This window comes from Leguminivora glycinivorella, chromosome 16, assembly GCF_023078275.1.
Source record: "Leguminivora glycinivorella isolate SPB_JAAS2020 chromosome 16, LegGlyc_1.1, whole genome shotgun sequence".
Classification (NCBI taxonomy): domain Eukaryota; kingdom Metazoa; phylum Arthropoda; class Insecta; order Lepidoptera; family Tortricidae; genus Leguminivora; species Leguminivora glycinivorella.
This window is the reverse complement of record NC_062986.1, coordinates 10,307,355-10,319,938: the sequence shown is the minus strand read 5'-3', so window position 1 is coordinate 10,319,938 and position 12,584 is coordinate 10,307,355. Positions and strand designations below refer to the sequence as shown.

The window sequence follows — 12,584 nt, the reverse complement described above, 5'->3', positions numbered from 1 at the left end:
TGCAATTAGAAATACTTCAAATTTAACAATAACCGACCTTAGAATCTTTTGCTTGAGAGATACATAAAAAAAATCTTATATTCTAATGCATGAGTAAATTCGACAAGTTAATTTTATGAGAATTTTAATTCTATTTCGTAATTACCAAGGACAATATAATACCGGGACAGACAAAATCCATACAAAAAAGCATACCCCTTAAAATGTATGGGCCTTTTAGGTTTAAAACTAGATGGCGCTGTTTCGCAGCCTGGAAGTGGCCAAAATCATATTTTTTCCAAATATTTTTATTTTTTATAAGAATAAATGTTGCTTATTCGTCATTTACCGTATCGTGCATAGATCGTTAAAACCCTACATAAAAGATGCCCGCCCGTCAGGTAGTTATGACCCTAATAGGTGCACCCGTGCATACGATATAGCTTTAAAGCAGTAGCCGTTAGCCGTTAAGGGATATAGCGGGTCCACGGGGTAATTGCCGGGGCTGGTGTCGGCGGCGCGGGGGAGTGCGAGCGACAGGTGCAGAAACATTGCAGAGGACAAGTCAAAATACTTATAGGAAACAGTGCGAATTTCACGAAAGTTATTCTGGAAAACTATTCAAAAGTAAAGTATGGTCGTAGAAAAAATTGTATGCAACGGTGTTTAACTGAGTCAAAAAATACTCGTGGCGTATTTTAACAATTTTCGGCTTCGCCTCAAATTGTTACCCACGCCACTCGTCTTTTTATGACCTCCTTTAAACGCCTGTTGCATAAAATACTATATAAGAACAAATGACATGCTTCTTTAATTTAATATCATGATATCACGTTAATACACATTAAAAAAAAAAAATTTGTAGGCATCATCAGTGTAGTTATGACAGTATCTAATAGGTGGCGCTAAAAATGTGAGGTACGATTCTTAGTATGATGATTGTAAATCCTTTATAAATCACCCTTGGTAATTGCTAAGATCCTTAATTATTTTATAAAATTCGTGGTCGCCACGGTCCAAAAATTTATAATTTATAAATATTGTCAACATTTGCACTTTTGCAGAGTGTCACTCGGTTAATATTCAGGCATTTAGTCGCGGGTTAATTATTCGTCATACTAGATCATCGGGAAACGTTGTTTCGGTACTAATAATTTAATTTTTAGGACCGTCATCGACAAGTGACTCCATGGTAATGACTGAAAAGGCGGTGTGATACTATACAGCACGACCACGGATGATTTTATTAATTCTGATGCGGTACAAATTCACGAAAAAAAATGTACTTTTTTGTACTGACGTTTAAAAAAAAAGTACCCTTATGATTTTGGAGTCCCGGGGTCGTGCTAGGTAGGTACTCCCTGGCACGTACAAATTCACGAAAAAAATGTACTTTTTTGTACTTACCTTTTTAAAAAAAATACCCTCATGGTTTCGGAGTTTTGACATGGGGTGTGGTCGTGCTAGATAGGTGGTACTTCCTGGCACGACCACACTATATTTATGTTTAATTTGATGGTCAAATAAATACTAAACAAGTGTTTTGAAATTGTACTATGTAAATTACTTCAAAAACTTAGTGCGGTCGTGCCAGGGAGTACCTATCTAGCACGACCACAACCCATGTCGAAACTCCGAAACCATGAGGGTACTTTTTATAAAAAGGTAAGTACAGAAAAGTACATTTTTTTTCGTGAATTTGTACCACTACAGAAATTAAAAAAATCATTAAATATAGTGTGGTCGTGCCAGGAAGTACCACCTATCTAGCACGACCACACCCCATGTCAAAACTCCGAAACCATGAGGGTATTTTTTTTTAAAAGGTAAGTACACGTGCCAGGGAGTACCTACCTAGCACGACCACGGGCCCTATGTCGAAACTCTAAAATCATAAGGGTACATTTTTTTTAAACGTCAGTACAAAAAAGTACATTTTTTTTCGTGAATTTGTACCGCATCAGAATTAATAAAATCATCCGTGGTCGTGCTGTATAGTATCACACAAAAGGCGTCGCAAAATGCTCGACATCGACTCTATACATTCACGCGTTATGAACCGACCGGACTGCCGAAGTCACAGAGCGACTTCTATTATACACGGTGCGAGAATGCGCATGCGAGTTTCATCACACTGCGGTATTCGATTAGTGTTTTGATCGTATAATAGTCCGCAATGTAACTAGAATCGTATGCGACGTCGTCCCGTCTAAGCGGCAGGGTCGCCGCAGTCGATCCTTCGATATGCGAGAATTGTCACGCTTCAATGATATCGTAGAGTGATGATGACGGGCGGGCGAGTGCGAGTATGTGTGTGTGTGCTCACATGTTGGGCTCCTGCTTGAAGGGCGGCGGGAACATGGCGGCGTCGGGCAGCTGCGGCACCAGCCCGGCCGAGCCGGCGCCGCGCCCGCGCCCCCCGGGGACGCGCCCGCGCCCGCCTCCGCGGTCGGCTCGGCGCACGCGCCTGCGGACCGATAACTGAGCGTTAGCGAGACATAACTTACACAGATTGACTGAGGCCCACGGTAAGCTCGAGAAGGCTTGTGTTGTGGGTACTCAGACAACGATATATATAATATATAAATACTTATATACGTAGAAAACATCCATGACTCGGGAACAAATATCTGTGCTCACCACACAAATAAATGCCCTTACCGGGATTCGAACCCGGGATCGCGGCGTAGCAGGCGGGGTCCTTACCGACTGCGCCAGACCGGTCGACAAACGTGACAGACATGTCGCTAGTAAACTATAAGATTTGTAGCTTCGCAAACTACATCTGTGCGATAGGTAATCTACTGTATGATGCTCTGCGGCGGCCACGGGTGATACTTTTCAAATTAATTGTCCCGCTCCCGCCTGCCGATTGTACTCTACCTGCAAAAAACCATCGATATACGCCACACCGAACGGCTCGGCAAACTGTATCCGCTCGATCATCTGCCACGCGATGCTCCGCAGCGGTGGCAGGCTGAGCAGTAGCTCGCCGAAGCGACTGATGAAAACGTCATACTGTCTTTTGTGGATCGGTTTCAGATTCAAATTACAAGTAAACCCACCTCCAAGAAGCATTTCCTGCAGCGAACTATCAATATATACTCCGCACACTTTAGAACTGTATCTGTTCAATCATCTGCCACGTGGTACTCTGCAGCGGCGGCAGGCTGAGCACCAGCTCGCCAAAGTTACCGCCAGCGTCATACTTTCCAAATTCATTCTAGAATAGAAAGCTATCTCACCTCCAAAAACATTTCCTGCAGCAAACTGTCAATGTGAGCCACACCGAACTGACCGAACAGCTTAGCAAATTGTATTTGCTCAATCATGTATTGTGTCACGTGATGCTTTGTAGCGGCGGCAGGCTGAGCAGTTGCTCGCCGAAGCGTCATGCTCTCCTACACTCAAATTGTTAAGTATCTCACCTCCAAGAAGCATTTCCTGCAGCAAACTGTCAATATGAGCCACACCGAACAGTTTAGCAAACTGTATCTGTTCGATCATCTGCCAGGTAATGCTCTGTAGCGGCGGCAGGCTGAGCAGTAGCTCGCCGAAGCGGCCGCGGCCGTCGTACTGCCGGTCACTGATGTAGTCCTCCAGGTTTATCTGCACTTGGTAGCGGAGCTGCTTGATCTTCTGCGGTTGTGATAGGCCTTTGGCATCTGTGGGAAACAGAAATATTTAAAATCTTTACCTTGAACGTTATCATAAAAATAATGAGGCATTTTGCATATTATATGCCTATTTGTCATTTGACACGTTTGGTTGAGGATAGCGAACTTTGTCACTAACGTAACGCTGGTTTTAGAGTCACGCAGACCGACCGCGTGGAGCGATTCGCACTGGACTCTCTTTCTCTCACTGTTCACAGCATATTTGCGTCCACTGCTGAACATAATGCCTCTTTCGTGGATTTCCATTCCATTCTATATGCGGCGGTTCAGTGCCAGGTCGGCCTGCCGTCTTTTTGTCGATGTCGTCCGACCATCTGGCTCGTGGTTTTCCGTCACCTCAGCTTCCCAGTCTAGGTCTCCACAACATACTAACCGACCCCATCGATCGTCATCTCTGCGACAAATATGACCGGCCCATTCCCACTTGAGTTGCGCAATCCTTTTAGCGATGTCGGTAACTTGGCGAATTGGCGTTGGCACTGGACTAATATGTGTTAACTTCAGGGAGCGTTTTAGAGTGGCGCGGACAAATTGGTCGCGCGGATCGCGGACGGTCCGCGTGACACTAAAACCAGCCTAAATTTTTTGACGTATTGGGGAACATTGTGGGGTACTCACTAGGGTCGAAGAACACGATGGCCTTGAGGCAGGCGAACTCTGTGTCGTCGATGTCGATCTCCCGCAGCGGCTTCACGATCTCGTCCATCACTCGCATACCGATCATGCTGATGTCTATGTCCATACGCCCATCTGAAAACGTAAATTCATCAGTACGTCGGTATTTTTCATGTTATGTGAATATAGTGAATGCTGTAGCGTGTATCATAAATTCCAAATATCCCTATGGGTTTTGAAGGAACCTTGTGATGTCTTTACTCGTCGGTATTATGGCATTGACGTAGTAATAACAAAATAACCAATAGTAATCAAGTGACGAGCATCTTCTTCTTTGCGTCATGCCAGCATTTTTCCACGGTTCATGAGTGGAATTTATAAATGTTATAAATTGAATTGATCCCTTTAAAAGGTGTTCTTTAACGCGTTAAGTTTTAAACGCTGCACACACGACAGGCGTGACGTTATAAAGGGTAAAGTCTTTTCAGTAGCGAAGCGCGAATGTGACAGTATGTGAATGCGTCGTCATAAAGTAACGATCACGGCGTCGTACCACATCCGTACATAAGTAGATGAAGGAAGTAATTTTGCTATCGCATTGTAAGTAGGTACTGACCGATGTTGTGTTTGGCGATGATGCAGTTATTGCCGAGCAGCAGCACGTCCTTTAGGTGCAGCGAGCGGCGCGCGCAGCCCAGCAGCAGGTGCTCGCCCGCGTGAGCGCGCAAAAGCGCCACCTAGCAAGAACAATCACGTATAAAAGTACATAACTCATAAACGTACTCGAAAGTTATCAAGCTGATAAAGTTCGTTTGTCCTTTTCTATCACACCAATACGTCGGAAAGGGACAAACGAACTTCATCGGCTTGAGTAGGTTTATGAATAAGGGGTTAAGGGTCTCCCAAATCTAGCGACGCCCAAAAATCGCTCGTTAGCGTACGCATGCGTTCAGCGGCGACGACGCGTAAGCGTTTTCCTACTAACGAGCGATCTTTGGTCGTCTAGAGCTGATTCCGCGTCGATACATTTGAGAAATTCGAACTCGCGGATGCAAGTTATGCTAGAGGTGCTGACAGGAATAGAATGAGCGACACTTTTGTTGACTGACATATATCAAGTTTTTTGATGAATATACATTCGTCGCTGATCTTCGCTGACATGCGATTGTTAAGTAAATTGCATGATACTACGGCTTCGGTTCGTACCTGATGGTCGAGGTGCAGCTCAGTGAAGGCGGGGATGTATTTGGCCCACTCCACCAGGATCAGCAGCTTCTGTTGTTTGACGGAGTCGCACACGTCATTTATCTTCGGTATCTTACCATTGTTGATCTCACTGGTATAATATGACAATACGGCTTCGATTCGTACCTGATCGTCGAGGTGCAGCTCGGTGAAGGCGGGGATGTATTTGGCCCACTCCACCAGGATCAGTAGCTGTTGTTTGATGGAGTCGCACACGTCATTTATCTTCGGTATCTTACCATTGTTGATCTCACTGGTATAATATGACAATACGGCTTCGATTCGTACCTGATCGTCGAGGTGCAGCTCGGTGAAGGCGGGGATGTATTTGGCCCACTCCACCAGGATCAGTAGCTGTTGTTTGATGGAGTCGCACACGTCATTTATCTTCGCTATCTTACCATTGTTGATCTCACTGGTATAATATGACAATACGGCTTCGATTCGTACCTGATCGTCGAGGTGCAGCTCGGTGAAGGCGGGGATGTATTTGGCCCACTCCACCAGGATCAGTAGCTGTTGTTTGATGGAGTCGCACACGTCATTTATCTTCGCTATCTTACCATTGTTGATCTCACTGGTATAATATGACAATACGGCTTCGATTCGTACCTGATCGTCGAGGTGCAGCTCGGTGAAGGCGGGGATGTATTTGGCCCACTCCACCAGGATCAGTAGCTGTTGTTTGATGGAGTCGCACACGTCATTTATCTTCGGTATCTTACCATTGTTGATCTCACTGGTATAATATGACAATACGGCTTCGATTCGTACCTGATCGTCGAGGTGCAGCTCGGTGAAGGCGGGGATGTATTTGGCCCACTCCACCAGGATCAGTAGCTGTTGTTTGATGGAGTCGCACACGTCATTTATCTTCGCTATCTTACCATTGTTGATCTCACTGGTATAATATGACAATACGGCTTCGATTCGTACCTGATCGTCGAGGTGCAGCTCGGTGAAGGCGGGGATATTTGGCCCACTCCACCAGGATCAGTAGCTGTTGTTTGATGGAGTCGCACACGTCATTTATCTTCGCTAGCTTGCGGTTGTTGATCTCTGCGTCCGACACGTTGATGGTCTGTAAAAGGACAAAATAAACATCAGCTACTAGTAAATAAATAAATAATGACGCATTTTCTGGGGCTTGGCAGTAATTCCTCCATGCGTATTGTTCACACAACACAACATATATGCGTTTACCCAAGTACTCGTACGAAGACCGGTTGACGACACATGACGTCACACACATACGTCACGGTCCCCGCGCCGCGTACCTACATTAGACTGCACCTTACAGCCGAAGCGGCTACACATATATCTCTATAGATTCATTAAAATACCTAAACTACTTGTACCTAGTTATTAAGTTAATTAAAAGAAAAATAGTACTATCCTGGAGTTCTTCATTCTTCATAAGAAGACCTTATATTGAGGAGTACATCGAACACGTATAAGCAAAATATCAATTAAGATAAAACAGACAAAATATTTTCAAATAAAGTGAAGGGTGGGGAAAGTTTAAGAAAGTGAAGTAGTCGTATTCGTTAACGCTTAAATGCATAGTGATGTATATATGCATCATGCATTTTTTACTCTATTGACAGCATTTCAAAATTCAAATTTGAATAATCGAAAACGCATGATCTTTGTCAAGGTCATGCGTTAAAGAGTTAAATCATAGTTATGAGAAACCTTATTTTGAGTGCAATGTTTGTTTGTTTTGACATAAAAGCGATAAAGATAAATTAGACTAATACGTAAACTTGGTGATAAGTTTTTTCTGAATTATTCAACACTTGATACAAGTAAAACGTTAACTCTGAGAAGTATACACAACACAATTACACACTTATTCGATCTAACTCAGAAAGGGAAATACCTTTATTCCAGACGGAAAGCCACAAATTGATAGCATTGTTTACCAAACCGACTTTATCTTTATAACTTGTATAAAATGATTATTTGCAGACATATTCCATTTATTTGTTCATCAAATAGATTTGTTGTATCGAAATAGTAGTTTATATCATTTCAACTGCATATGTACGATACTAATTTATAAGGCTTATATTATAACAAAAGGGGTAAACGCCTCTATCTTCGGGTGATCAGAGGGCTGGTCAATGTTTTGCTCAGCGGATCAGCGTTGTAAACTTGTTATCCATTGGCAATGTGACTAGCCTTCTGGGCACCTTACCATTGGAAACAAATATGTACATATATGGACATAAGATACGATAGCATCTGTTCAAAAACGAAAATAATGTAATGTAGATTCGCAGTCGCACATATATATTATGTAAAGGTGACATCTATGAGTATGTACAGTCAAACAATTGGAACCCTAGGCATAAATTAAATATAACAAGATGGTATGATCTTGTTATATTTAATTATTGCCTAGGGCCTAAAAAATGCCTTGTTGCCACAGATTATTTGTAGATTGGCATTAAGTGTCAATTCCGAGCCGTAAATCTATGTCAAAAGTGACACTTAAAACCATCTACAAGTATAATCGAAAGCTACAAGACATTTTTTTGTGGCGCCATCTATGTGTGGTGGAGTGTAAGCGCGGTCTTAGGCGGTCGCATTTTAATGTATGGGATGGTATGATCTTGTTATATTTGATCTATGCCCTAGGCCACTTTACAACTATGTCAAAATGACAAGCAGAAAGAGATTTCTTACAATCTGATTAATAACGTCACTACGACATAGTCCTTCAGTGGCCTAGGGTTCCAATTGGTTGTGCATGTGTTTTAATCTTTTGAGACTGTGGAGTTGTGGACTCACCTCGTCTATGACCTTCCTACTGAGCAGCTCGGCGTTGAGCAGCGACACAACTGACAGCCCGTTGGCTTGCGTGGGCTCCTCGTACGACGGCCGGCGGCAGTTGATCCGGTCTCGCTCGTTTTGGACGGCTGTAAAATTATAAGTATTAAGTATTAATCACATTTCATAAGGGACATTCTCGAGAAATATCCACATTGATAAAATTTAAAAGTGTTATGGATAATTTGGACGGTATGACACTATAGACCTTAAGTGCCATTGTCTATGATTGTCATATTGTAGCATTTGTTCGGACATTGGATCAGTTGATTTCTGTAGTCAACATACGTGTCGTTCAAATTGTTTTATGACCCCAAGGAATATCAATATAAGCAAAGCCAAAGTGATAACCACATTTACAACTATAATCTACTCTCACTTTATAAGACGACGATTACTATACATTGGCATTGGCCTCAATTAAAAAAAACTATCAATATTCTGAAACCATCTCACAGCCGGTTTGTAAGACTTTAAAACAGAAAAATAGAAATTGCAGTAACAATATAACATCAAAACAACATTTTATACAAATTGCATTCCTTATTAAACTTATTCAATAAATCGATCTGGTTTCATTGACTGACAAATTAGTTTTATGGCAATCATAGTTTACAGGTTTTAAATTATGATCGTCATAAAATTAATTCGTCAGTTACATTCCATTGAATGCATTGAAAGTGTTCAGAGGGATGCAACATTTTATTTTAAACTTAAAATAAACGGTACGAGAACTCGCATGCGATTTGAGATTGAGACGCACTATTTAGATGACATAGAATTCCGAACACTAATCAAATACCGCAATGTGTCAGTGTTACAAAGTGTCAGTTGCACCAAACCATCTGTGAGTGTGTCAAATAATTACTATTCTATATTCATAATTCACTGCTGAATCCGTTTCTGTAGTTGGTGCAATTGTTTCCTACGTGTTACTTTAGAAAACACATCACACAAACATCCTATGGAAACAGTAGATTATATTGTAAATACATAGAACATTATGATTCATTGGGCTTTACCATGAATGGTAACAAATTACTGTCACAACAGTAAGGAAGTTGGCACTGTTTTCCCTCCCCTTACGTCAAAACAATATTTCAACAATTAAACATATAATGATTTCATTATAAATGAGTTTACAAATAACGTCGGTCCCTATCCATAAGCGTGTTTACAATGTAATGACATCTAAAGCTAATTGCTACGAAATGTTGTTTGCGATATAGTTGATGACAGCTAATTAAAGTAAATAGGTACATTAAATTAATATCGTAATCACGTTTCCTTGAGACGCGCAATAAAGCCAGCAAGAGCTATCGGTTGACGACCTTAGCCCTCCATGTGTCTAGTTACTTTACAGTTCATTAGGTAAAGGTACTTTCTATTCCGCAGACAAACTTAAAATAAACATATTACTTTTTATGAATGACGAAGTAGTAAATAAACTATTTTTAATCATGTATACCTTAGCTGTTAAGAGTTCCAGAGAACAGTATCCCTAATTTTTAAATTGTATAAAAAATCTTGTATAACAATCTATTTCTAATATCAACTTCGTAGCCCGAGTCCCTAGGACCATGTAGTCCCTAGGATTAAAATAAGCTACGGAACTTTTAGCTTTGTTCTAATTTATTGAAAATATTCGGTAACAGGCATTATCCATCGGCTACATAGCAAATAGTTAAATTTTTAAAATTTCCCTCCACTGATTCCTAGTCTTTTTCATATTAAATATTATACGTTGAAATAATTATTGATAGGTATATTAATGAATGTTAAATAAAATGTGCTTACCTTCTTTCTTCATGCCGGCTTTAAAGCATTTTCTTAACCTACAATATCTGCATTGGTTTCTTTTGTCCTTATCCACTACGCAATTTCTGCTGAACCTGAAATAAAAAACAGCGTACGATTACAAACACAGTTTCATTTCAAACTGCTTATATGGCAAATAAACATCGACATCGTTGGCAATTTCGCGCATTGTTTCAATATGATTACCAAAGATATATTTTAGTTTTCCTTTATAACGGTATGGCATATTATACGAGTAGATATGGGACCAGATTTCCATAAAACTCCAAAGTAAATTCTTAAGACTAAAAAATTAAAAACGAATAAATAATTATAATATTCGGGTGAAATATCCTCTTTACTATACTGACACTATTTTGGCTGTCTATTAAAATGTAATGCCAGTTGTTATTGTAAATACATATAATTATTCGGCTAAGTTTATGAAGCTCGTTTACACTTTCATACTTAGCAATTACGTAACGTAAAGACATACTAACTTGCAAGTACGTTTTACATATGTCATGAGTTCATTACGCACGTGTGCGTACAAGTGTCTGAGTGGTTGCTATGTCGAGTGCTCTCAGTTTAAGTAACAGCAATTTACCTCTATAATACAGAAGTACACTGCTGGGTATTGTACTTCTATAAGTATATTATAGAGGTATATTGGCATCAACACCATTACATAGTGGTGTTCCTAGCTACCTATAGGATAATCTTAAACTGAACACATCATTCAGCAGGCGTAGTATTTAGAAAACACAACGTCCTATTTGCTTCAATTGATTGTAAAAGTTGTCGGAAGTTTAACGCTATTTTAGGTTGAAAGTTGGCCATATTTAGAAGACAAATTCCAGTAATTATTCACTTGTAGGTAAATAAACAAATACATATGCCGCTGCGCATTCGACGCTATATGCCGCTGCGTATTCATCACGACCAAACTTCAACACAAGTGTACGTTTAAACACAAACATAAGCGGCAGCAGATGATACTGGGATTTCATGTGTAGCGTGCGCAACTGATGGTTTTCTCTCTTTTCTCCAAAGTGTAAGGGCATGACTAAAAGCTCGGCCACACATGCGCGTTTTGATAGCGTAGGCGGAGCGCAACGATAGCGGTGCGCCGGACGAACGCAGGCGCTGCGCCTATCGGACGCCGGCGGGAACTAACGAGCGCGGATTGCGAGCGGAATGCGCGAGGATTGCGAGCGGAACGCTGGCGTTCCTCCGGCACACCGCTATCATTGCGCTCCGCTAACGCTACTCTATCAAAACGCTTTATGTGTGGCGGATGCTTAAGCGCGGACAGTTCGAGATAGCAATGTTGGTACCTGCAGGTGTAGAGGTGGTTCTTGCGCACGCTGCGCCGGAAGAAGCCCTTGCAGCCGTCGCAGGAGCTGGCGCCGTAGTGCTTGCCGGTGGCGCGGTCGCCGCAGATGGCGCAGTGCTGCGACAAGGCCGCCGAGCTGCCGGCGCTCGCCTCGCTGCTGCTCGTCTCTAGCTGCATGTCGCTGTCTGTCGACAATAAAAATGGCCGAATTAGGCATGGGTGTTAGTACAGGTAAATGATCAATTCTAAGTTCTGGCCACGACAACAATGTATTTCTAGACTTATATTGAATGGGATATAGACCGTCCTTATGTGCCATTCAATACTTATTAGAAGTTATTATCTTTTTTTTAATCGAGCTTCCGATATTTAGATGTACTATCAGCTGCAAAAGTGCATGGAGAATTTATGAATGAATTCATTGATAAATTCTCCACGCACTTTTGCAGCTGATAGTACATGGAACATGCTCGACAAAAAACAAGAGGGCAATTACGGCCCAGATCCCGGTATAACTAAACACGGACTTTTAAAACTCTTAAAGATGTTGTCTTTTGAAACCAGTGAATGACACCGCAGTGTAGCACCTGTTCACCGTAGATTTTAATGGAAACTATTATATAGCTGAAATCATAGGGGTAGCAGTTGATAAAACCAAACATATATCTTCCCTGGAATAATGTTTTGCAGATTGTTATTATGACTAGATCTACACAGTATAGTAGGTAGGTATCCGGCTAGCAACATACTAAAAAATGACAATGAAGTGTTGTTTTTGTTTGTGGTTTAAATAAACAATATAACTCGTATATTTGGAAACACAATCTTCGAATAAGGAAAATACAGACAGTCATCATTCTGAGATCGTTTTTTACACATTGGCTATAGAGGATAATCACACCATTTATAGTTTTATAGCTCGATAAACTAGCAAGGCAATGTAGGTAGTATGGTAACAAACAATTAAACCATTGAGTGTAACTAGCACGTTAGATATATAATTAAGTACGATTGTTACTAATTTCAAGGTCTACTGATACTGGAGACGATCTAAAGAACGTCAGGCATGGCAAAGACACTAAGTATAACATTTTATTTTG

At 41.2% G+C, this 12,584-nt stretch overlaps 1 protein-coding gene across 1 annotated transcript in view; it reads right to left on the bottom strand.

The window, feature by feature from the left end:
• Positions 1-1,991: 1,991 nt before the first annotated feature.
• LOC125235017 (hepatocyte nuclear factor 4-gamma-like) overlaps positions 1,992-12,584 on the bottom strand; it is a 79,598-nt gene continuing 69,005 nt past the window's right edge. Inside the window, exons 2-11 of the mRNA XM_048141466.1 lie at positions 11,486-11,669; positions 10,149-10,243; positions 8,313-8,440; positions 6,541-6,597; positions 6,291-6,389; positions 4,888-5,008; positions 4,275-4,406; positions 3,408-3,644; positions 2,239-2,446; positions 1,992-2,191 (exon numbers count right to left, since the gene is read on the bottom strand). Of these exons, the coding sequence (XP_047997423.1) occupies positions 2,074-2,191; positions 2,239-2,446; positions 3,408-3,644; positions 4,275-4,406; positions 4,888-5,008; positions 6,291-6,389; positions 6,541-6,597; positions 8,313-8,440; positions 10,149-10,243; positions 11,486-11,669 (1,379 nt within the window). The 3' untranslated portion in view covers positions 1,992-2,073. The remainder of the gene's footprint in view (positions 2,192-2,238; positions 2,447-3,407; positions 3,645-4,274; positions 4,407-4,887; positions 5,009-6,290; positions 6,390-6,540; positions 6,598-8,312; positions 8,441-10,148; positions 10,244-11,485; positions 11,670-12,584) is intronic.